The 24,569-nt window shown below is 46.5% G+C and overlaps 1 protein-coding gene across 1 annotated transcript; it reads left to right on the top strand.

Annotated features, from left to right (window-relative positions):
• On the top strand, window positions 1-9,624 carry LOC119324440. The gene is made up of 9 exons (XM_037598234.1): window positions 1-89; window positions 4,358-4,536; window positions 4,625-4,883; window positions 4,999-5,227; window positions 5,308-5,458; window positions 5,564-5,749; window positions 6,701-6,749; window positions 7,221-7,766; window positions 7,876-9,624. Exons 2-9 carry the CDS (start codon window positions 4,408-4,410, stop codon window positions 9,552-9,554), a joined length of 3,228 nt encoding a protein of 1,075 aa, XP_037454131.1. The 5' UTR covers window positions 1-89; window positions 4,358-4,407; the 3' UTR covers window positions 9,555-9,624.
• The last annotated feature ends 14,945 nt before the right edge of the window (window positions 9,625-24,569 follow it).

Raw genomic sequence — 24,569 nt, 5'->3', positions numbered from 1 at the left:
CTGGACGAGATCCTCCATTACATATCCTCCATACCCCCTCCGTCCCTCCCTGCCTCTGGAATTCAGCTTATCTTGGAGATCTCCTGCAGGTAAGTTCAAAGACCAAAGTGTAGGCATAACCTTGCCTAATTTCAACTGCTAAATTAGCCTTTCTATTTTTGCCTCAATTTGTGCTCGGAGTCACGGCTAGAAGCCTAGAATCCTACGATAATGGCAGACAGAGTTGATCTTTTACGTGCGCTGCTTCCTGAGTTTCTTGGAGGATTTCCCTCAGAGCTTTTGCAACAAGTAGTTATCATGCTCTTTGCAGCAAAACTTGCTCTGTTATGATAATTTGTTGTTAATTTTTGTTCTCTATGTTAAAGCTCTTGTAAGCTGGATGCGGGTTTCTTTTGTGGAGACACGGAGTATGAGATAAGCCAAACCCCACTTGCTTTCATTTTTTTCACTAGGTTTCTTGAAATTCTTCGTGTTCTGGCTCTTCTGGCTCTGTTTCTTGACGTGTATGCACACTACAGGTGTGCTGGACCTTCCATTCCAATGCCCAGCCTAGCAAATATTTCTATCTAGCACAAGCTACAGCCCTCATTGGCTACGTTATTTATTTGATCTGTTTTTCTTGCGGGGGTATTCGTTTGATTCGTCTACCTAGTACACCACGCGAATTTGCTTTTGCTACGCATAGCGTCCCGTCAGGCCCTGTGACGCTCCCTGCCAGCGTCCCGGGCGCACCCCAAATCGCCGCCGCCGGCCACCTAGTACTCCTCCTCTCCCCTCCTCGCCGCCGCCTGAGGGCGCCGCCTGCAAAGCCCGCGCGGCGTCGGCGGCGGCGGTGGGGCTCTCGTCCCTCTCGCAAGGCGCGCGTGCAGCGCGGGGCGGCTCGGTCATGCGAAAGCTCGGGACTCGGCATGGAGGCGCCGGCCTCGTGGCGGCCAGGCGGCGCGGGGGCTCGGTGGAGCTGAGCGGATCCGGTGTCGCGGTGAAGGCGCTGGTGGCAGGCGGGTGGCTTGGGCGGCGGATCTGGCGATGTGCGGCCGCGGCGGATCTGGCGCACGTTCGGCGCAGAGCGGGTGCGGTGACTACGCAGGAGATGCCCCCAGTGCTACGCGCGAGGGGCGGGCGCATGGAGGCCTGGGCGGGAGGTGCAGCGGATGGCTGGAGGTGGCCATGGGCACGCGAGCGAGCGTGCTAAGGGGTCGGGCGCGGATGTGGCGCTCCGGCAGGTGCGATGGCAGGGTTGGCTGTTGTTTGGGCGGCGCGACAGGCTGAGGTGGCGCGGCGAGGAGCCGGTGGACGTCGACCGAGGATTGTGTGCTGTGCAGTGCTTCGGATCCTCTCAGATTCGGAGGTGTGGAGGAGCTCCGGGCGAAAGTCTAGCACTGACTTTGGGTCGGTGCCGGCAACAACGGCGCCATGATGGTCATGGTGTGGTTCCCTTTCTTGAAGGTGTTACTGTGGAGCTCCATTACACGACTCTCTGGAAGAAATCTCTGGCTTCGGATGGTCGAAGCGGGCGATGACGGCAGCTACGTCGTTTCCTTTTTTGAGGCATCGCTTTGGAGAGTCAGCATATTGCGGTTTGCACGGATCTCTTCTACGGCAGGGACAGTGGACGTCGGGGCGGCAGCTCCAAATGGTTTTTGTTTGTGCGCCGAGATGGCGATCTCGGGAAAATGCGAGTGGCAGCTCTATGAGGTGGGGCTCAATCTCGATATTGGTTGGGTGGCATCCTTGTCCCGCTTGGGCGGTCGGGGTGTCAGCTCGGTCAATGCGCCCCAGAGGGGGCGGTCTGACTTTATGTCGGGGCGGCGGCCCCGGATGTGGTGCGACGTTCATGGTCTGCGAGCAGTTGCCCTGAGTAGCTTGGGCTGCAGCAGCTGGGCTGTGCGGCGTTGCTGCTCGGGAAGAGTGGTGGTTTCATGGTCTGCGAGCAGTTGCCCTGAGTAGCTTGGGCTGCAGCAGCTGGGCTGTGCGGCGTTGCTGCTCGGGAAGAGTGGTGGTTTCATGGTCTGCGAGCAGTTGCCCTGAGTAGCTTGGGCTGCAGCAGCTGGGCTGTGCGGCGTTGCTGCTCGGGGAGAGCGGTGGTATGTTGGGCGGCGGCCCCGGAAGGCGGTGCCGGTGGAGTGCGCTGGGCGCGACGGAGCGGTGGATGTCGAGGCGGCGGCCCCGAGAGGATCTCTGTGGCGACCAGGCTTCTGTGGCAACGATGATGGTAGGAGTGATGTCGGCGACGTGGCAATGGTTGAGGTAGTCCTCTTCTCCGGCGTGTTCGCGGTTTTGCTCGGTTTATTTGTTGCTGTGGAGTCAAAACTGCGGCGGCGGGGCCCTGTGGTATACGATAACCGGCTACAAGTGGCCCGTTCGGCGATTTTCCGTGGCGCCAGCTTTTGTCTGGTTTTATTCTTCTGAGTTCTCCGTCTGAGTTCGAGTTGCGTTGTTTGGGCGTAGGTCTACATGTTGTCGATTAGGATGGGCTTTGTCCTGTGTGTCTGTCTCTGGGAGTGGGCTTGGCCCTTCTTGTTTCGGTTTTGCCCAATAGATGAGGCAATCTTTGCCTCTGTTTTGAAAAAAAAAACATGACCACACGGTTGAACGTGTTTTTACCACCATTTTTGTTGCGAGTCCCACTGCTTTGCTAGGAAAGAGAGCCGAGTTGGCTCTCTTGGCTGGGCAAATGGTTTTTAGGCAACTACTTTTTTTATCCGTTGATTCTAGAAGTGAGCACTGAGCAGCGTAACAACAAGCTCGAGCCGAGGACGGCACGCCTGGCCGCAGCGTCACCAACGCGGCCTTTCGAGGACTTCGTTGAAAGCCGCGACGCAACGAGAGCAAAGGACGAGGACGAGGGTTCGTAGGTTCGGGTTGGGGCCTTTTTTTTGTTTGAACTAACTCGGATTAGATGACGATGAGCTCGGGATGGTGTTGCCGGCAAGCCCACGTAAGTCATAAGGACCACTCTAGAGGTGGGGACGGTTTTGTCGATGAGGGCTCGGCGGGACCTCTCCAGAGGTGGGAACAACGCGGCTCACCAGGGCAGTGGGTGCTTTGGTTTAGGGTTCGTGCCAGTGGTGGAAGATAACAAGAGTTGTTAGATTGAAATTCAAATCCAGGTTCACAAAATTGGTGGAGAGGAAAAAAGCACATAGGTGCTCCGTATTTTTCTATCTTTGGCCGAATCACATACTCAGCGAGGCTAACAGTATAACAACGTTCTACAGAAAATAAATAAAAGTGAAAGTGTCTATTAATTTTTCGTCAAGTATCTGTATTATTTTCGTTAGTCACTTTTTTTATCAGGATCATCATATCTTCATCTAACGTATCATCACTATCCATCTCCTTCCTCACTCATGCTTCCAGCCTATCTCGCCCTAACCATTGGCCTCTATACCGTGCACCGCCTTGCTGCCCTGTTCTTCCCCCAACCTCACCCCTACCGTTGTTGCTGGCCATTGCCTCGACCATCCCTCTAAACCCTTGATCTGCAGGAACCCCCATGACCCTTTGCACCACCGACCCTGAGCCCTGCTGAGGTCCTGCTTGGCCTTGGCGTGGCCAACATGAGGAGCAGCACGATCGTCGCTGGGGCTCATGATCTTCGACCTCGTGCAAAGTAAAAGTTGACCGACGCCAGAAAAATTCAGGCATATGAGATTTAACAAAACCAAAATATAATAACGAAGTCACGCTTTTTTCCGTTAGATCTGGTATTTTTTCTCTGTCCAAACTATGCAGTTCCGCGCACACATGTTTGTACTTGTCCAGGCGTGATGCCTTCGACCAAGAAACTCTGAACCTCCAAATAGGCAAATACTAATCCAACTCCAAACGGCGGCGCTTCTGAAATCCGCGAGCTCGCCGCGGTCGGGGCTGCCGGCGATGTTCCCAGATCCACGCACATCTTCCTCACCAGCCGCCTCCACAAGCCTCTGCCTGTAGCCAACCGCAGCTCCGCCAACCGTCGCCGTCGCCTGGGCAGGCGGCGGGGAAGGAGGAAGATGCCCGCCGACAAGGGTTTCCTCCCGTGGAACCGTCGCCGTGGCCTGGATGCGGCGTTTCTGACGCTCTGCAAAGAATTTGTAAAGGGCAACCTGGTGCATGTCGCTCCCGCTTGCGCAGGGTCCAGGGAAGGGTCCGACCACTTTGGGTCTATAGTACGCAGCCTTTCCCTACATTTCTGTAAGAGGCTGTTTCCAGGACTTGAACCCATGACCTCATGGTCACAAGGCAGCAGCTTTACCACTGCGCCAAGGCTCCCCTTCTCTGCAAAGAATTTGTATTTATGCTAAATGTATTTATTTTTCTCAACTCATATTTCCCCCCCTTAACTTGTGAAATGTGTTGTCCATGTTATCAGAGAGGTGAAACGCCCAAGCTAGTCAATCCTAGCAGGAAATATAGGATGCAATGGAGAACAATTTCGAACACACAAGCGCGACCACAAGGGAGTTTACACTTGAATTCTTGGAACAAATTACCGATAAGTTTTCTGAGGAGCACATCATTGGTCGTGGTGGGTATGGAGTAGTTTACAAGGTATACCCATATGATTGTTACTTGGATCTTTTAATTTTGTATGATACTACTGTACATAACTGCATGCCACAATCTAACTTCTTAACAGGGAGTATTGGAAAATGGGGAAGAGATTGCTCTCAAAAAGCTTCATCACATGCCGGGACTTGACGACACGCAGTTTAGGAATGAGTTTAATAATCTTATGAGGGCCCAACATCCAAATATTATCCGGTTGGTTGGCTATTGCTATAATCTAGGACATCAACGCATTAAGTATGATGGTGAATATATTTTTGCCCTTGTGGAAGAAAGAGTTCTTTGCTTTGAATATTTGCATGGTGGAAGCCTTGACAAGCATATTTCTGGTATGACTGTGCTCTATGGATCATGCCATGCTTTAATTTTGCTTCCAAAAATAAATTATCCCTAACCTTCTAAAAATCATTATATTTATGTCTAACAGCATGTTTACTCCTACAGACGAATCGTGTGGACTCGATTGGCAGACACGTTTCAAAATTATTAAGGGAGTTTGTGAGGGTTTAAATTACCTTCATAATGGATCCAGAGATCCTATTTACCATCTTGACTTGAAACCTGCAAACATATTATTAGACCAGAACATGGTCCCAAAAATTGGAGATTTTGGTTTGTCAAGACTCTTCCCATCAGTACAAACCTATATCACTATTAAAATTATAGGAACACCGTAAGTTGATAACTCATGTTAAATTATCAACTTTAAAAAGTATATTATAGAAATAATTATATTATATATGTACCATGCAGCGGATACATGCCACCAGAATACATCGAGAGATATGAAATCACATCAAAGTATGACGTATTCAGTTTGGGTGTTGTAATCGTGCGGATAGTGGCAGGAGATGAAGGCTACTCCAAATGTGCGCATATGTCTTCGCAAGAATTTATTGAACATGTATGGAAGATATCCTGTATTATGAACACAAATCCCTTTTCACAAATTTTATCATTTTGTGCCTTGCTTTCGGTGCCGCCTTTCATCATTGTTCCAACTTTGCAGGTACATGAAAACTGGGGGAAACGACTGCGGGAAACAATGTCGTCATATACATCAGAGGAGGTTAGGATATGTCTTGAAATAGCACTGAGGTGTGTGGAGGTCGATCGTGAGAAACGGCCTACTATAGCAGAGATTGTTGATGAACTGAACAAGGTTGATACTGCAGAAAGTTCACCTAAAGGCGAGGTATATATATTTGGATCGGTTGTTGGCTAGGATTTACATGGCATGAGCAAACTAAATCCTTTGCCATGTCTATCCTCTAATTGACCACTAACTTCCATCTCATCATAAACATCAACTCTTTTAACTTAATTATCCTATTCCTCTTTGCCTACTATTTAATGTTCAACCACTATAACTAGTCTATTAGTATATTTTGGGAGAAATAACTAGACAAAAGTTTGAGAATTACTCCATCTGTTTCTGTTTGTAAATAGATTGTAGCTAGACATGGGTAGAATATCCAACATTAAATTGTGACCATTACTTTTCCCGTGAATATGTTAGTCAAGAAAATATATAATTATGAAATTAATAAAATATTTTTTATGACAAATCTAGTAATGTTATTTTCTCAAATTTCACTATATCAATCTTCTAGACATATATGTATATAGGGTATATGACTCAAAGGTAAAATTGTGAACATATGCTTTCTTGGAAGTTACTATTTATGAACATATGTAGTAGCAAAGTACTAGAGATTAAGAGAAGGTTTGTAGCTGTCAACATATCTTTTTTGGAGAAACAAAATGACCCCCAGCGGTTAATATCAATTTTGAACTTTATAGAGTGCAATGTTTACATTAGATTGGTTAGTCACAACAACTTTATTTCTAAGATGAAAAAATCATCGGTTGTTATTGATGGATTAATATATAATCTTAGATATGTATATTGCAAAAAGGCCCTGTTTTATAGTAGACGAATATCAAAATTAGTCTAAGAAATTAAAAGAGAATAGGGCACCAATTGTTTCATGCATGTTCCAACCAACCACTAATCCATGGAATGTGGTTTAAGTACTCTAAAACTATAAATGTTGTTTAGTAGGACTGTAAGCATTTCAAAGAGTAGATTCCAATATGTACACAAGTGCAAAGAGGCCTAACCTCTTAAGCTTTTGTATTTCAGGTCACCAACCACCGAAACAAGCATTCCTTAAACCAAAATACGAACTCAGGTAAACATCTCGATCAAAGCTATAAATACCATTTGGTCATGGATGCAAGGCGAATAGTTAGTGGGGGATGATGTGGCTGAACGTGGAGTTAGTGCAGAAATGACATATGGCTGGACATGGAGGCCAGAAAAAGAGTCTCTGGGGGACAATTGTAATAATATATACATAGATTTGTAAAGGGATTTAAATGTTCAACTAGACTAAATGTATAGGATGGTTTGCTGCACTCTCGTACTTTAATAATAGTACTGTGTTTGCTTTGAGTACTGAGCAGTCAGCCAAAAATGTTCATTACACCCTTAATTTAACAGTGTACCCTCCAATGATTCAACAATTTCATTAGCAAGTACTAAACTCTTAGACTAAGAAAACTTCTTAATGTTAGCACACCTTGTTACCTTTGTGAATATTGCTCCATTATCTAACTCAGTTATGTAACCATGGGTTCCTTCTTTGATTATTGCATGGCAGAGCGGCGAGGCAGAATCGTATTCTCTGCCAACTACAGGCCCCCGCTGCCATTCGACATCTTCTCCTGCCCTTTCATGCCTTTGTCCATCAAAGATGAGCTCCATCTCACTGATGGCATGTCCTACAACTACAACGGCTGCCCAATCCCTCCCGCTGCACTGAAGACCCTTCTGAAGATCCCCAAGCTGGCTGAAGAAAGCAGCGCCACTGATGCGGACGTCGACGCTGGCCATGTCTCTGGCCTTCTCTTTATCTCGGAGAGGGACCAAGGGCTTGAGACACTCTGCGTCAGCTTGTGGTTCAGTGCTGATGGCAAGGTCAAGGTCTTCACCCTCGCCGACATTTTTGGCTCAGCGGACTTCAGCGGCATGCGCCTGGAGGATAGTGGCTGCATTGGCGGTGGCTACAGTGTAGGTTATCGCAACGTCGACTACTCTCTCATCTACGTCTCCACCAAGGAGGCAGTGCAGGAATGCCGTAGCCCCTGGACTGTCGTGTACAGAACCAACCTCACAACAGGCAAGACGGATCGCCTCACTCCACAAGGTATGCTTCATGTACAAATGGATAAATAAGTTGTATGTTTAACTTGTCTTCAATCTCTTGGCATTCCCATTAATCATATACTTGCACGATATATGTTTGACATGTGCAGGGGTGTTTGATTTGAGCCCGGCGGTGTCGCCGTCAGGGAAGACTGTCGCAGTAGCATCATTTGAAGGGAGGAGTTGGAATGGCGAGATCGAGAACCTGAAGACAGATATCTACGTGATGAACGTGGATAGTGAGGAGTGTCAGGGCCTGGGTCGCAAGCTACTCATTAAGAATGGTGGTTGGCCATCCTGGGGCAGCGACAACGTCATCTTCTTCCATCGAGGCACCGACAAAACCCTTCCCTCGAGCATGGTTGAAACAGCTTGGGGCGTGTTCCGGTACAACATCAGCACCAAGGTAACCATCCAGGTTACTCCCGAAGAGTTGGACGCGGTGACTCCAGCGGCTATCAGTGAGACCAAGGTGGCGGTGGCGACCATCCGCCAGAAGTCCAAGTACAGCGACGTCCGTCTAAAGGCGCAATACCGGCACATTGAGGTCTTCGACACAAATGCCCCGTGGCTGCCACCTGTACAGATCACCCAGAAGACAAGGCCAGAAAGTGACCACTACAACCCCTTTGTGCTGGACGGTGGGCAGCGCATTGGATACCACCGCTGCAGGAGCGATCTCCTGCAGCACGGAGACCTCGTCCCTCAGAACTTGCACAAGGTGGAGTCGCCGGTGAAGGAAGTCGGGTTGTATCGGGTGTCTGGCATGTTTCCGACCATCTCCAAGGATGGCTCCAAGCTCGCATTTGTCGACAATGAGTTCAAAGCGGTGTGGATCGCTGATAGCCAAGGGCTGCGTGTCGTGTACGAGAAAAGAGGGCCGGACAGCGTCTTCTGCCCTGTTTGGAACCAGAACCCAGACAAGGACATCCTCTACATCTGTGTTGGCCCCTCATTCAACGCCCAGAAGCCACTGGAGATCTACTCCATCCGCAATGCCTCCAGCAACGCACGACAGAATGTCAAAAGGCTCACCCATGGCGGGTTCAACAACGCATTTCCGTCGAGCAGCCCGGACGGGAACAAATTCGTGTTCCGGTCGACGAGGGATGGAGGTGAGAAGAGGCACAAGAACCTGTACATAATGCTGGACACGGATATGGGTGAATACGGTGAAGGCTGGGAGACGAGGCTGACGAAAGGGTCATGGACAGACACCCATTGCCAGTGGTCCCCGAACGGTGACTGGATCGTCTTCTCATCAACGCGCGGCAAACCGCCGCTGGGCTCTGGCAATCTGAATAACGGCACAGGGTACTACTCCCTGTACCTGGTGAAGGCAACTGACCCAATGGTGCTGATCAGGGTGGCGAGCAATGGGGGCGACATCGGTCACATAAGCCACCCAGTTTTCAGCCCGGACGGGAGGAGCATCGCCGTGACGGCAGACCTAGCGGCGGTGTCTGTGGACCCGATCTCGCTGCCAAAGTTCATGCATGCAGTGCGGCCCTATGGTGACATCTTCTTGGTGGACATCGACAACCCAGACAACAAGAAAAAGAATGAAGACATGATCAAGGGGTTCCACCGGGTCACGCACAGCAGGTACGAGTGCGGGACGCCGGCGTGGACGACGACCTTGACCGGTGCGACGGAGCCAAATGTGCAGTGGAACATGTTGCTGGACATGGATCAGTTGTACAAACCGGTGTGTCCGTACGTCCACCCCGACGGGGGCGAGAGCTGGCACATGACCGGCCACCTCTGCATCCCCAAGAGAGCCTGCTGATGACAATTGCTACATGAAACATGAAGGCACAAGTGTTGTATGCATGCCAAGCTAATCAGGCTCAGTACTGTACAACAACACATTAGGGAGTCAAATGAAGCTTTTTCATATAAGCATCGTAGCCCCAAATTTTAAGAAATGATAGTTTAGCTTTTTTGCTAAACGACAGTACATATGGTGTCGTCTCAACGGATTTAGATGATGCTCTATTTAATGTGAATGCAGCCATCTCTAAAGTATAACCCCAAAATGATAGCGGTTAATCAGTAAGAGACATCATATATCACACCATATCTAATAAAGTACGGTTACGACGTTCGGACACACCATTACGCTGTGGTGTTTCAGGCGACGTGAGTTGCGAAACTATTCCACATTGTTTTAAATGGAGACCAAACTCGTAACTCAAATATTCGCCTCCGCGATCAGATCGTAGAAACTTTATTTCCTTGTTACGATGATTTTCTACTTCACTCTGAATTTTTTTGAACTTTTCAAATATTTCAGACTTATGTTTCATTAAGTAGATATACCCATATCTGCTCAAATTATCTGTGAAGGTCAGAAAATAACGATACCCACTACGAGCCTCAACACTCATCGGACCGCATACATCGGTGTGTATTATTTCCAATAAGTCAGTGGCTTGCTCCATTGTTCCGGAGAACTGAGTCTTAGTCATCTTGTCCATAAGGCATGGTTCACAAGCATCAAGTGATTCAAAATCAAGTGATTCCAAAAGCCCATCAGCATGGAGTTTCTTCATGCGTTTACACCAATATGACCTAAACGGCAGTGCCACAAATAAGTCGCACCATCATTACTAACTTTGCATCTTTTGGCTTCAATATTATGAACATGTGTATCACTATGATCGAGATTCAATAAAAATAGACCACTCATTAAGGGTGCATAACCATAAAAGATATTACTCATATAAATAGAACAACCATTATTCTCTAATTTAAATGAATAACCATCTCACATCAAACAAGATCCAGATATAATGTTCATGCTCAACGCTGGCACCAAATAACCATTATTCAGGTCTAAAACTAATCCAGAAGGTAGATGTAGAGGTAGTGTGCCGACGGCGATCACATCGACCTTGGAACCATTTCCGAGGCGCATTGTCACCTCGTCCTTAGCCAATCTTTGTTTAATCTGTAGCCCCTGTTTTGAGTTACAAATATAAGCAACAGAACCAGTTTCAAATACCCAGACGCTACTACGACCATTAGTAAGGTACCCATCAATAACATGTATATCAAATATACCTTTCACTTTGCCATCCTTCTTATCCGCCAAATACTTGGGGCAGTTTCGCTTCTAGTGACCAGTCCCTTTGCAGTAGAATCACTCAATTTCAGGCTTAGGTCCAGACTTGGGTTTCTTCCCGGGAGTAGCCAATTGCTTTCTATTCTTCTTGAAGTTCCCCTTCTTACCTTTGCCCTTTTTCTTGAAACTAGTGGTCTTGTTAACCATCAACACTTGATGATCCTTCTTGATTTCTACCTCAGCAGCCTTTAGCATTGCGAAGATCTCGAGAATTGTCTTTTCCATCCCTTGCATATTATAGTTCATCATGAAGCCTTTATAGCTTGGTGGCAGTGATTGAAGAACTTTATCAATTACACTATCATTAGGATGATTAACTCCTAGCTGAGTCAAGTGGTTATGGTACACAGACATTCTGAGTATGTGTTCACTAACAGAACTATTCTCCTCCATCTTGCAGCTATAGAACTTGTTGGAGACTTCATATCTCAACTCGGTCATTTGCTTGAAATATTAACTTCAACTCTTGGAACATCTCATATACTCCACGACGTTCAAAACGTCTTTGAAGTCTCAATTCTAAGCCGTAAAGTATGGCACACTGAACTATCGAGTAGTAATCAGATCTTGCCAGACGTTCATAACATCAGCATGTGCTCCTGCAGCAGGCCTTGCACCTAGCGGTGATTCAAGGACGTAATTCTTCTATGCAGCAATGAGGATAATCCTCAAGTTACGGACCCAGTCTGTGTAGTTGCTACCATCATCTTTCAACTTAGCTTTCTCTAGGAACGCATTAAAATTCAAGGGAACGGTAGCATGGGCCATTGATCTACAACAACATAGATGTGCAAAAAACTATCAGGACTAAGTTCATGATAAATTAAAGTTTAATTAATCATATTACTAAAGAACTCCCACTTAGATAGACATCCCTCTAGTCATCTAAATGATCACGTGATCCATATCAACTAAACCATGTCCGATCATCACGTGAGATGGAGTAGTTTTCAATGGTGAACATCTCTATGTTGATCATATCTACTATATGATTCACGTTCGACCTTTCTGTCTCAGTGTTCCAAGGCCATATCTGCATATGCTAGGCTCCTCAAGTTTAACCTGAGTATTCTGCACCTGCAAACCTGGCTTGCACCCGTTGTATGTGAACGTAGAGCTTATCATACTCGATCATCACGTGGTGTCTCGGCACGACTAACTCTAGCAACGATGCATACTCAGGGAGAACACTTATACCTTGAAATTTAGTGAGGGATCATCTTATAATGCTACCGCCATACTAAGCAAAACAAGATGCATAAAAGATAAACATCATATGCAATCAAAATATGTGACATGATATGGCCATCATCATATTGTGGCTTTGATCTCCATCTCCAAAGCACCGTCATGATCTCTATTATCACCGTCTTGACACCTTGATATCTATCGTAGCATCGTTGCCGTCTCGTTAGCTATTGCTTTTATGACTATCGCTACCTCTTAGTGATAAAGTAAAACAATTACATGGTGATTGCATTTCATACAATAAAGCGACAACCATATGGGTCCTGCCAGTTGCCGATAACTTGTTACAAAACATGATCATCTCATACAACAATTTATATCACATCATGTCTTGACCATATCACATCACAACATGCCCTGCAAAAACAAGTTAGACGTCCTCTACTTTGTTGTTGCAAGTTTTACGTGGCTGCTACGGGCTTCTAGCAAGAACCGTTCTTACCTACGCATCAAAACCACAACGATTTTTCGTCAAGTGTGCTGTTTTAACCTTTAGCAAGGACCGGTCGTAGTCAAACTCATTTTTTTAACGAAAGTTGGAAAAACAGACACCCGCCAGCCACCTGTGTGAAAGCACGTCGGTAGAACCGGTCTCATGAACATGGTCATGTAATGTTGGTCCGGGCTGCTTCATCCGACAATACCGCCGAATCAAAGTAAGACATTGGTGGTAAGCAGTATGACTATTATCGCCCAGAACTCTTTGTGTTCTACTCGTGCATATCATCTACGCATAGACCTGGCTCGGATGCCACTATTGGGGAATGTAGCATGCAATTTCAAAAAAATTCCTACGATCACGCAAGATCTATCTAGGAGATGCATAGCAACGAGAGGGGGAGAGTGTGTCCACGTACCCTTGTAGACCGAAAGCGGAAGCGTTAGGTTAACGCGGTTGATGTAGTTGAAGTCTTCACGATCCAATTGATCTAGCACCAAAGTACGACACCTTCGAGTTCAGAAGACATTCAACTCAATGACATCCCTCAAACTCTTGATCCAGCAGAGGGTTGAGGGAGAGTTTCATCAGCACGACGGCGTGATGACGGTGATGGTGATGTGATCTGCGCAGAGCTTTGCCTCAACACTACAATGCTATGACTGGAGGTGTAAACTGTGGATGGGGGCACCGCACACGGCTAAGAGAATAATTGATGTGCCTTTGGGGTGCCCCCCGCTGTTGGTGTCAAAACCGGCAGATCTCGGGTAGGGGGTCCCGAACTGTTTGTCTAAGGTCGATGGTAACAGGAGACGGGGGACACGATGTTTACCCAGGTTCGGGACCTCTCTATCGAGGTAATACCCTACTTCCTGCTATATTGATCATGATGAATATGAGTATTACAAGAGTTGATCTACCACGAGATCATAATGGCTAAACCCTAGAAGTCTAGCCTGTATGATTATGAATCTGCCTCTACGGACTAAGCCCTCCGGTTTATATAGACACCGGAGGGGACTAGGGTTGTACAAAGTCGGTTATAGAGAAAGGAATCTTCATATCCGGTCACCAAGCTTGCCTTCCACGCCAAGGAGAGTCCCATCCGGACACGGGAGAGAGTCTTCAGTCCTATATCTTCATAGCCCAACAGTCCGGCCCACATCAATAGTCCGGTTGTCCGAGGACCCCTTAATCCGAGACTCCCTCAGTAGCCCCTGAACCAGGCTTCAATGACGAGGTGTCCGGCGCGCAAATTGTCTTCGGCATTGCAAGGCGGGTTCCTCCTCCGTATACTCCAAATCTTCCTTCGAACACAAGAAACGTGTCCGGCTCTACAAAATAAATTCCACACACGACCATAGAGAGTATAATATTTCACGAATCCAATCTGCTGACAATTGTTCATAACATGACATCATGTTGCCATCCGGTCATTATTTGAACCATTTTTTAGCCTACCGCTCCATATTTCGAGATGCGGTTTCACTGACACGTTTTGTCAAAGCAGAGATCGTGTCCCCTTATTGCGGGATTCTCATCAATACGGGTGTGGATAACCCAACCGTTCTGTTGGCAAGATTCCTTGGGAATATGAAGTTTTTAAGGCCTAAGAGGGGGCGCTTGATATTCATTGCCTCTATAAAGGGGCTAAGACCCGTCCTTTCTCTTCTACGCTAGTCCTTTCCTCAACCTCTCCCACCTCGAGCTCCAACACCCAAGGTTCAACTGCTTCGCGCCTCCCAGTCATGTTCGGACCCAGCCTTCAAGGCCGGTGGGTGGCTTCCTCCGTCACAGAGGAGGATATCGCAAAGCTCCGGGAGGCCAGATACTTGACCGCGGAAATCCCCCACAGGCTTCTTGCTCAAGGGCAGGTTATTCCTACTCCCAAATCCAATGAGAGAGTTGTATTCATATCTCACTTCCTCCGAGGGCTAGGGTTTGCTCTTCATCTCTTTGTTCGAGGGCTCATGTTCAATTACGGGCTAGATTTTCATGATCTAGCTCCGGATTCCTTCCTTCACATCTCGTCATTTATTATCTTGTGTGAGGCCTTCCTCCGTATTTCCACACACTTCGGCTTGTGGCTCAAGACCTTTAATGTGAAGCCGAAGATAGTTGACGGAAGACACACGGAGTGCGGAGGTGCTACAATAAGCAGACTTACCAATATTTCTTGGCCCAAGGGTTCCTTCACAGAAACTTCCGACCTATGGCAACGGGAGTGGTTTTACATCACAGAACCCCGTGGCAAAAAGTGGGTGGCTACACCCGTATTCCGATCCGGCCCTCCTTTACAACTTTCATCATGGATTAACAAGGGGCTGGACTGGGGATCGCTTGATGAAGTGCAGACATTGCAAAGCCGCATTCAGAGCCTTATTGAGAAGGACACCGGTCTTGTCAATGTAATCCAAGTAATGCTAGTCCGGCGGGTCCTACCGTGCCAGCGACGGCCTCTCCGCATGTGGGTGTTCAATCCGGAAGGACCGTTGAAAGTGCTAGTTATCGACTAGAGGGGGGGGGGGGGGTGAATAGGCGATTTTTATCGAAGTCTTCAAAACGTGGAAGTTTCGAAGACAAACAATAGAAATGACCTAATTGATATGCAGCGGAAGATAAACTACAACAAGCAAGCCATAGTCAAGTATGCAATAGTGTTAACGTACGAAGACTAATAGCAGCTAGGTAGTAGGATCAGGATGGAAGATGGTATGAAGCCAATCAACAATAGTAATCAAGCAATGAAGTCAACCAGATAAGACAGATAAGCAATGACTTCGCGCAGACAAACTCAAAGTAAAGGAGGGAAGAGATAGAACCAGTCACTTGTTGAAGACACAAGATTTGTTGGACCAGTTCCAGTTGCTGTGAGAACTGTACGTCTGGTTAGGGAGGCTGAGATTCAACTCAGAAGACCGTGTCTTCATCTTATTCCCCTTGAGCTAAGGACACTTAGTCCTCGCCCAATCACCCTGGTAAGTCTTCAAGGTAGACTTCCGAACCTTCACAGACTTCGTTCACCCAACAATCCACAATGACTCTTGGATGCTCAGAACGCGAGGCCTAACCGGCTGGAGGATACACAGTCCTCAAGTGTAATAAGTCTTCAGGTCGCACAGACAGAAAGACTTCAGTGATGCCTAACACTCTTTGGCTCTGGGTGTTTGGGCTTTGTCCTCGCAAGGATTTCTCTCTCAAAGGCTTCGAGGTGGGTTGCTCTCAAAACGACAAAAGCCGTAAACTAACTCTGAGCAGCCACCAATTTATGGTGTAGGGGGTGGGCTATTTATAGCCACAAGGCAACCCGACCTGATTTGTCCGAAATGACCCTGGGTCACTAAGGAACTGACACGTGTTCCAACGGTCAGATTTCAAACACACGCGACAACTTTACTTGGGCTACAAGCAAAGCTGACTCATCCAGCTATGGATAAGATTTGCTCTCATTGTCTTCGCTCGAAGACATAGGATTTGGGTTGAGCATCACTTCAGTCACTCTGACTTAGTTCACTTGGACCCCACTTAACAGTACGGTGGTTCCTATGACTCAACAAAGAAGAAAAGGAAACAACGAAGCCACACAGTCTTCGCGCTCCATAGTCTTCACGCAATGTCTTCTCATGTCATAGTCTTCAATATGAATATCTTCTCATACCACCATTGTCTTCAATGTCTTCATACATTTTTAGGGGTCATCTCCGGTAGGTAAACCGAATCAATGAGGGACACTACCTATGTTATCCTGCAATTCTCACAAACGCATTAGTCCCTCAACCAACGTTGTCGTCAATACTCCAAAACCAACTAGGGGTGGCACTAGATGCACTTACAATCTCCCCCTTTTTGGTGATTGATGACAAACTGGTTGAAGTTTTCAACGGGGATAAAGTATGTGAAATTGTAAAGGATAGGAAATTGTCTTCATAAGTAGCAAGGGCTCCCCTTGAAGATGTGCATATAAGTAATTTTGCTTTTGGAATGCAAATGCACATGGCAGGTTGTACTTGTGGAGATCCACTTCAACTTATGAAGATAATTCATCATGTATGAAATGATATAGCATATAGGATGACATGCATAATGAAAAATGGACGTCTGCAGGATGATCTAAGTGCGGAAGTTATCATCGCACATGCGGAATTTATCATCGCATCACAATAAAGCAAATAAGTAGCAGACGACCATCAAGTTTAGGTGTTACAACTCAAAGAACCAAATGTTTTTTAAAAGGCAAGAGTTGTAAGCATGAGGCAAAATATAATGCAACCGCCCATATGAACCCGCTTGAAGACTGTCAACTCATACGCTTCTCCCCCTTTTGTCAGTAAGGACCAAAAAGGTTTGAAGACATAGAGCATCTACTCGTCCTCATGAGTAGGTGAAGCAGCAGGGTTATCGTTGTTGGTTGGCGATGCAGACGAACTTGGTGCAGTGTCAATGCGTGCAGTAGTAGGAGGTGGTGAAGTAGCATCATCTTCGTCATCGATCACTCTGGCATTGACAGTTGCCACGGAGGAAGAATATTCAGAGTCTTCAAGAGATGGAGTGTGACGCAGGACAGCAGTCCGTGGAGGAGTGGAGTCAAACTGGAATCTTTCATTGAAGCCATCGTCTTGAAGATCTGCTTCGGCACTAAGCAGGGTCAGGCTCTTCCATGATCGCCAGCAAGTTTCATGAGCAACAAAGGCATTCTTGGTGGCAAGGTTACGAATGCGATTGACATCCACCAAGAGGCTTTGCATCTGTCTTTTGACCCAAAAGTGATGTTTATCCTGTTTCTGATGAAGGGCCACAAGAAGTTCTCGGTCATTAAGAACGCGAGAACGCTTCCAAGGCCTTTGGGAAATGGTGCTTTCAGTGGCTTCAGTAGGTGCTTGATGAGGCAGACGAGTATTTCCAGCCAATGGATAGATTCGTGTTGCTGCTTGAACACCTTCAATGGGTCGAGTGAAGCTTTGGTGCTCGGCATTCTGAAGACAAAGAGGCTTCTTGGCAGGGTCAGAGTATATGGCTTCAACTGACATATAAACCTCGGGTAAAAAGATCAGATGATTGCGAGCAGATGGGTGATAGTTGACAGATGAGTGTCGCTTGATGAGGCGCATGACCCACGGAGCATAAAACTTCAGACCAAACAGATCAGATCCAGAAGCAGCAAGTTGCCTGATGAAGAATTCTTGAGTATTGAAGCTGATGCCATTGAGAATGTAGAAGACCAACGTCTTCATAGCTCCTTCAAGCTTGGCCGCTGATGAATGTCCTTTGATAGGCCATAGAGTTTGCCTGATAATATGATATATTGTGCGTGGCAGATACTCAAGGTCTTCAACAAAGAACTCTGTTGGATATTCAGCGTCAGATGGCAAGGGCTTCATCATGCTCAACATCTGGCTCATGTTGGGTTCTGGCTTATGGAAGATGCTCTCCAATGCATTGCGGTGTAGCTGACAATCAGGCTCATATAGCGCGCTAGGAGTGGCTAGCCCTGTAAGCTCAATGATGTCAAGAGCTTTGGCTTCATGATGAACGTTTCCGGTCATCCATTCGAGGACCCATGTCTTGATATCTCTGTTGTAGCCGCGAATGTGTAGAGTAGCATAGAATTGAAGCAATATCTCTTCATTCCAGTGTTCTTTATCTGTGACAAAACTGAGCAGTCCAGCATCACGAAAGCAGTCAAGTGCTTCTTCTAAGCAGGGCTGTCCAGTAATGGCTTCAGTGTCGAGGCGCATATGAGGGAAAATGCTCCCTTGATCATACAGAACACAGGAGTAATAGCTTCGCTGCTGATGACTCCAGAACCGATCTGATGGTATTCTTGGCTTCGTGTAGGGGTTCTTTGAGCTGTCAAAGAATGTGTTGTGGCTCTTGAAGCCATTTGCATTGAAAGACCCTGGTGAGTTTGCAGTACCTGGAAACCTTGGCAGTCTTGGCTTGGGCTTCTGGACCTGAGGCCTATGCTCAATGTGATAGTCAAATCGAGGACCAGAGACATTAGGCGGAGGGACCAGAACGGGCCATCTTACTGTGATTAGCTCGCCATGGTTGTATGCTTGCTCGATTGTATAGGGCCTTGGTGGCGGAACAGGAGCAGTGGCAGCAACTGAGGCTTCAGGCTGCACAACAGGTGCTTCAGGAGCAGTTGACTCATTAGCTTCAGGTGCAGTGGCCTCATTAGCTTCAGGCACACTGGTTGGTTCAAGCTCCACATTAGCATCAGCCATGACAACATCATCGGCTTCATTGTCGTTGTTGGTGGCAGCTTCAACATTTTCAACCTCCTCTTGATGAATAGGAGGGTCGGGCACTGGCACGTTCACATCAGGGACACGTAGGTCTTCTTGATTCTCTTCGACTGATGCAGCCGGAATGTCTTCAGCAGCTTGGGCTTCAGACATGGAGACATTCACAGTTGGGGTGGCTTTTGAGAACACTTGACGTGCAACAGGTTGATGGTGCACTTCTCCTTCTGGAATGCTTGGAAGAGGGGCTTGAGGCCTTGGTCCTTTGCGAAGCCTTTGCAGTACAAGCGACGCCTTTGGAGATGGAGTGGGCAGGTCCTCATCCTCTTCAATTTGCACGGATGGTGTGACTTGTTGTTGTTGGGGAGTACTTGGGGAATCTTGTTCTTGCGGGCGATCAGCCCATGAAGCATCCTGAGCAATTGGCGTCAAAGGACGACCAATGCTGATGATTTCGCTGTTCGTACGAACAGGCGATGATACCACATTATATTCAATTTGAGGAAGAACTTCATCATCTTCAACATTGTCATGATGACCAATGTCTTCAGCAACGGTGGGATCAACTGCTGGAATCTCTTCAGCTTCAGGAGCCTCTATGGAAGCAGGCTCATGAACAGTCATGCGAAGTTCTTGGGATGCAGATGCAGGACGAACCACTGAGATGGGTTCAACGACAAGGGGCTCTGTGGGAGCAGCCCGATTCTTCTTGGTCTTGCGCTTCTTCTTGGAGGGAGCGGCATCAGAGGCTTCAATATTCTTCCTCTTTATGGCTTCAGCCTCGGCAGCCCTCGTCTTCTTCTGTTCTGAAGCGGTTGTGGTGACCTTTGGCTTTGAGCCAGTCATGCTGCTTGGGAAGATAATGCGAGGGGCTTCTTGGCTTGAAGGTGCAGGCTGGTGAGCAGGAAGCTTCTTCTTTTTCTTTGCAGCCATCCTGGGGTCAATGCCATGACGGCCAAGTGACTTGCACTTCTCAGCCTCATTGTAGGCAAGCACACACTTATCAGCCAAACTCTTCATGAGCTCACGAGAGCCTTGAGCTTCTTGGCGCTTCTTCAGAAAAGCTTCTTTAAGCTCATGCAGCATGACCTTGAAGTTTCTGATGTCTTGAACACTGAGCTTCGCCACATGTTTCTTGAATTCAGCCTTCTCATAATCAATTTTGTTCTTCAGCTCAACGATGCGCTGAGCAAGAGCTAGCTCAGAAGCAATGGCACCATTGAAAGAGACGCTGAGACCAATGGGAAGCTGCAAATCTTCAAAGCTTAGATTCGGGGAGTCAAACCACTCATCAATGAAGTTATGGATGATTGCCACATCAAAGAGAGGCAAGTTGTTGAAGATTTCTGCTTCTTCCTTGCTCTTTATCAGTTGCTCAAGGGCATCATCAGCAAGATCTTCATCACTGGACAGATCAATGGACTCTTCACGCAGAATAGCAGCAGGAGTCAAAGCCTGATCAGTACTCTTGACGATTTTATTTTTCTTCTCCGTCTTCTTGGAGATGCGTGAAAGATCTTCAGACTGCACACTGGCTTCAGGAGGTGCAGTTGCCAGTGGCTTCACACGAGAAGCTTTGGGAGGTGCAGCTGATGATGAAGCCTTAATCTTTTTTGGCTTCTGCGGCCTTGGAGGAGGAGCTGGGGCTTCATCAGAATCAGCATCATTGTCAGAATGATCCACTTTGGCACCTTGTACCAAGATGTAGGAGATGAGGCCATCAAGGTTTGCAAAGGGGCCAATTCTGTTTTCTTCAGCTTCACGTGTGCCATCATCACGGGGAGCAGAGGGGCCAGGATTGAAGTCTAATCCCCATCACTTCTTGTTTTCCTTTACCGAAGCCTTAGCATACTGAAAGTTGCGCTTAAAGAGATTGTCGTCACGACAACAGAGCAATGATGAAGGGTCGGCTTCTTCAGGCTGTGGTCCATGGACCATGCAAGGATAGAATTCTTGCGTAATGGCTTCAGCTTTGTTCTTGGGGGGAAGGCCTCGATAGAGAATATCACCCCAAGGGCTCTTGATAACATTTTTCTCTGCGTACTCCTGGGTCACAAACTTGTACTTGTACCATTGTTCAGCCCAATAGCATCGTATCCATTGGATTCGAGTCTTGCGCTGATTGTAATCTTCTTCAGGATCTATTTTGTAGATTTCTGCAAGATCATCAGACAGATCCTTTGAAGTTCCCCCACGATGCTGTCTGCCACCCTTCCTTACTGATTTCTCTGCAGCCATGAACTTCAAACTGAACGGTTTCAATATGTTCAAAGGCTTCAAGGGCTTTCGCTTGCTGGTCAGACAGGAACTGGCTTCAGGAGAATCAATGTGTTGCTGTAAGAATTCTGCAAATGAATGCAGACTATGAGAACCTAGGGATTCTCCCACGGACATGTACCTGTGACAGCATTAGAGATGCGAGGGAAGGGGAAGAGGTCATATGCATTCTCAAAAGATTTTGAGATAAATCAGTTTGAAGACATTGACCTCGTGATGCAAAGACATTCACTTATATGAGGTGAGTTGGTTCCAGATTTGTATCAATCCGTGAATAAGTACAAGTGAGGAATCAAACTAGATAGGAAATCTAAGTGAATAGACTAGGCATTATGAGATGCAGACATAATAGATCTAACATTGAGTAGGTAGAAACCACTTTCGGTAAATAGGATGAATCTATGAAGATAAAAAAGGTGGTAAAAATAGAGTTACAACTATCGCACGAAGAACTGCTAGAAGGGATGAATAGGAGACCGAGCAGTTCAGCCCACCGTGCCCTAACTTGGCGACGGAGGACACCTACGACGACGGCGGAGAGGACGATGTCCGCGGCCGGCGTGAGGACAGCGTCGGAGAAGTCGCGGCAGCTAAGCGCTTCGTCACCGGCGTCGTCGAGAGCTAGCGGTGGCGCTAGGGTTTTGATGAGGTGGAGAGGTGGAAGAAGGATTTCTTTACCGCAGGGGACACGTATTTATAAGTAGGTGTGTGGCACAGCGCAATTACGCAGGTGCCCCTGTCTGTTCACATCCGTGGGACACGTGGAAAGCATGCAACATACTCAGAGTTGTCCCACGTTCCCACGCCCGCCAAGTTTGTCGGATGGTTGTTCCGGCTTCTCCGGATATCGACAATAAAGATGAATCATTTAAATAGGACTTGATGTTTGTCTCTGTGTCTTCTGCCGACAAGGATGCAGAGAAGACATTTGACAGTTTCAATAGAATGCATATGATTTGGACAGATAGAGTTTGAGATAGTAAGCATAGAGAGATTAGGGTCCGATCACATTCACTTAGTTTAAAAGATTCAACTTGAAGACATAGCTATAAGTGAATGCTGTAGAGGACAGAACACTAGTATATATATATGTAATCAAATCATCATAGTGCAGAAAATCATGAAGATAAATTGAAACTGAAGACAAACCAAATGCGAAGTCTTTGCAAAAGTAACGCCATGAGTGAAACACTTCAAACAGAGAAATTTGGTGGTGGCGTTACCCACCGTATAGGAAGTATTAGACCCAGACACGGCGCACAATTATGGTGGCGCTCCGAAGTCAAATTCCACGTTAATGTATTCACACTCAGAAAGTAAGTCTTCATTGATTGAAGATATACCTTACTTCGTGTGTTGCACATCTATGTCATCAACATGCATAAGTGTTAGGATGTGTGCCTGATCACAGGACATTAGAGGATTCCAAGATATTTAGCTCACACCGTAACTTGCAAAACCTTTTCTCATCCAAGGGCTTTGTGAAGATATCTGCCAGTTGTTCTTCAATGTTGACGTGAATGATGTCAATATCTTTCTTCATGACATGATCTCTGAGAAAATGATGACGAATTTCAATGTGCTTTGTCTTCGAGTGCTGAACTGGATTGTTGGCAATCTTGATGGCGCTTTCGTTGTCGCAGAAGAGAGGGACTTGCTTCAGATCGATGCCATAGTCCTTGAGAGTTTGGTTCATCCACAGAAGCTGAGCACAACAGGAACCAGCAGCAATGTATTCAGATTTAGCAGTTGAGAGTGATACACAATTCTGCTTCTTTGAATACCAACAGACAAGTGATCGTCCTAGAAAGTGACATGTTCCTGATGTTGACTTGCGATCCACCTTGTCACCAGCATAATCAGCATCCGAGAATCCAACTAGATCAAACCTTGAGCCCTTTGGATACCATAATCCGAGTGCTGGGGTGTAAGCTAAATATCGAACAATTCGCTTCACAGCTAAGTGATGCGATTCCTTTGGTGCCGCTTGGAATCGAGCACACATGCAAACACTAAGCATAATATTTGGCCTAGATGCACATAGGTGAAGTAAAGAACCAATCATGGAGCGGTATACCTTTTGATCGAACTCTTTACCATTGTCATCGGGACCAAGATGATGTTTGGCTGGCATTGGCGTCGTGTAACCTTTGCAATCTTGCATTCCGAACTTCTTCAGGCAATCTTTGAGATATTTTTCTTGAGATATGAAGATGCCATTTCTTTGCTGACGAATTTGAAGACCAAGGAAGAACTTCAGCTCACCCATCATGGACATATGATATTGCTCTTGCATCATGTATCCAAACTCATCACTATACTTCTGATTGGTGCAACCGAAGATTATGTCATCCACATATATTTGGCATACAAACAGTTCACCATCATATGTCTTCGTGAAGAGTGTGGGATCGAGGGATCCAGGTTTGAAGCTCTTGCTCTTCAGGAAGTCTTTGATTGTATCATACCAAGCGCGAGGAGCTTGTTTGAGGACATACAGTGCTTTGTTGAGTTTGTACACCATATCAGGATGTTTTGGATCTTCAAAGCCAGGTGGTTGAGCAACATACACTTCTTCTTCAATCTTGCCATTGAGAAATGCACTCTTCACATCCATTTGATATAGCAAGATGTTGTGATGATTTGCATAGGCTAGTAGTATGCGAATAGCTTCAAGCCTAGCAACAGGAGCAAATGTTTCATCGAAGTCAATTCCTTCAACTTGAGTATATCCTTGAGACACAAGACGTGCTTTGTTTCTGATGACTTGACCATGCTCATCTTGTTTGTTCCGATATATCCATTTTGTGCCAATAATGTTATGCTTGCGAGGGTCAGGGCGCTTGACCAGTTCCCAAACATTATTCATCTTGAACTGATGAAGTTCTTCTTGCATAGCTTGAATCCATTCAGGTTCCATAAAGGCTTCAGCAACTTTCTTGGGTTCAGATATTGATACAAATGAAAAATGCCCACAAAAATTTGCTAACTGTGTTGCTCTTGATCGAGTAAGCGGACCAGGTGCGTTAATGCTATCAATTATCTTCTCAATTTGTACTTCATTTGCAACACGAGGATGAACTGGACAAAGACCTTGCTCATGCTGATCATTGTCATCATTGGAAGGATTGTCTTCGGTCTGAGCATTTTCTTCAGGTTGGTTTGGTGCAGAAATGATAAGTTCCTCTTCAGGCTGTGCTTCAGAGGGCATGATTTCACCAGTTCCCATCAGCTTGATAGATTCACTGGAAGGAGATTCATCTAGTGTGCTTGGCAGGAGTTCTCATTGTGAACCATTTGTTTCATCAAATTGCACGTCCACAGTTTCAACAATTTTATAGTGGAAGAGGTTGAAGAGTCTATAAGAGTGCGAATCCTTTCCATAGCCAAGCATGAAGCCTTCGTGAGCTTTGGGTTCAAATTTTGACTTGTGATGGGGATCCTTGATCCAGCACCTAGCACCAAAGA

This window comes from Triticum dicoccoides, chromosome 6B (assembly GCF_002162155.2).
Source record: "Triticum dicoccoides isolate Atlit2015 ecotype Zavitan chromosome 6B, WEW_v2.0, whole genome shotgun sequence".
Lineage (NCBI taxonomy): Eukaryota > Viridiplantae > Streptophyta > Magnoliopsida > Poales > Poaceae > Triticum > Triticum dicoccoides.
This window is presented reverse-complemented; position numbering and strand designations above follow the sequence as displayed.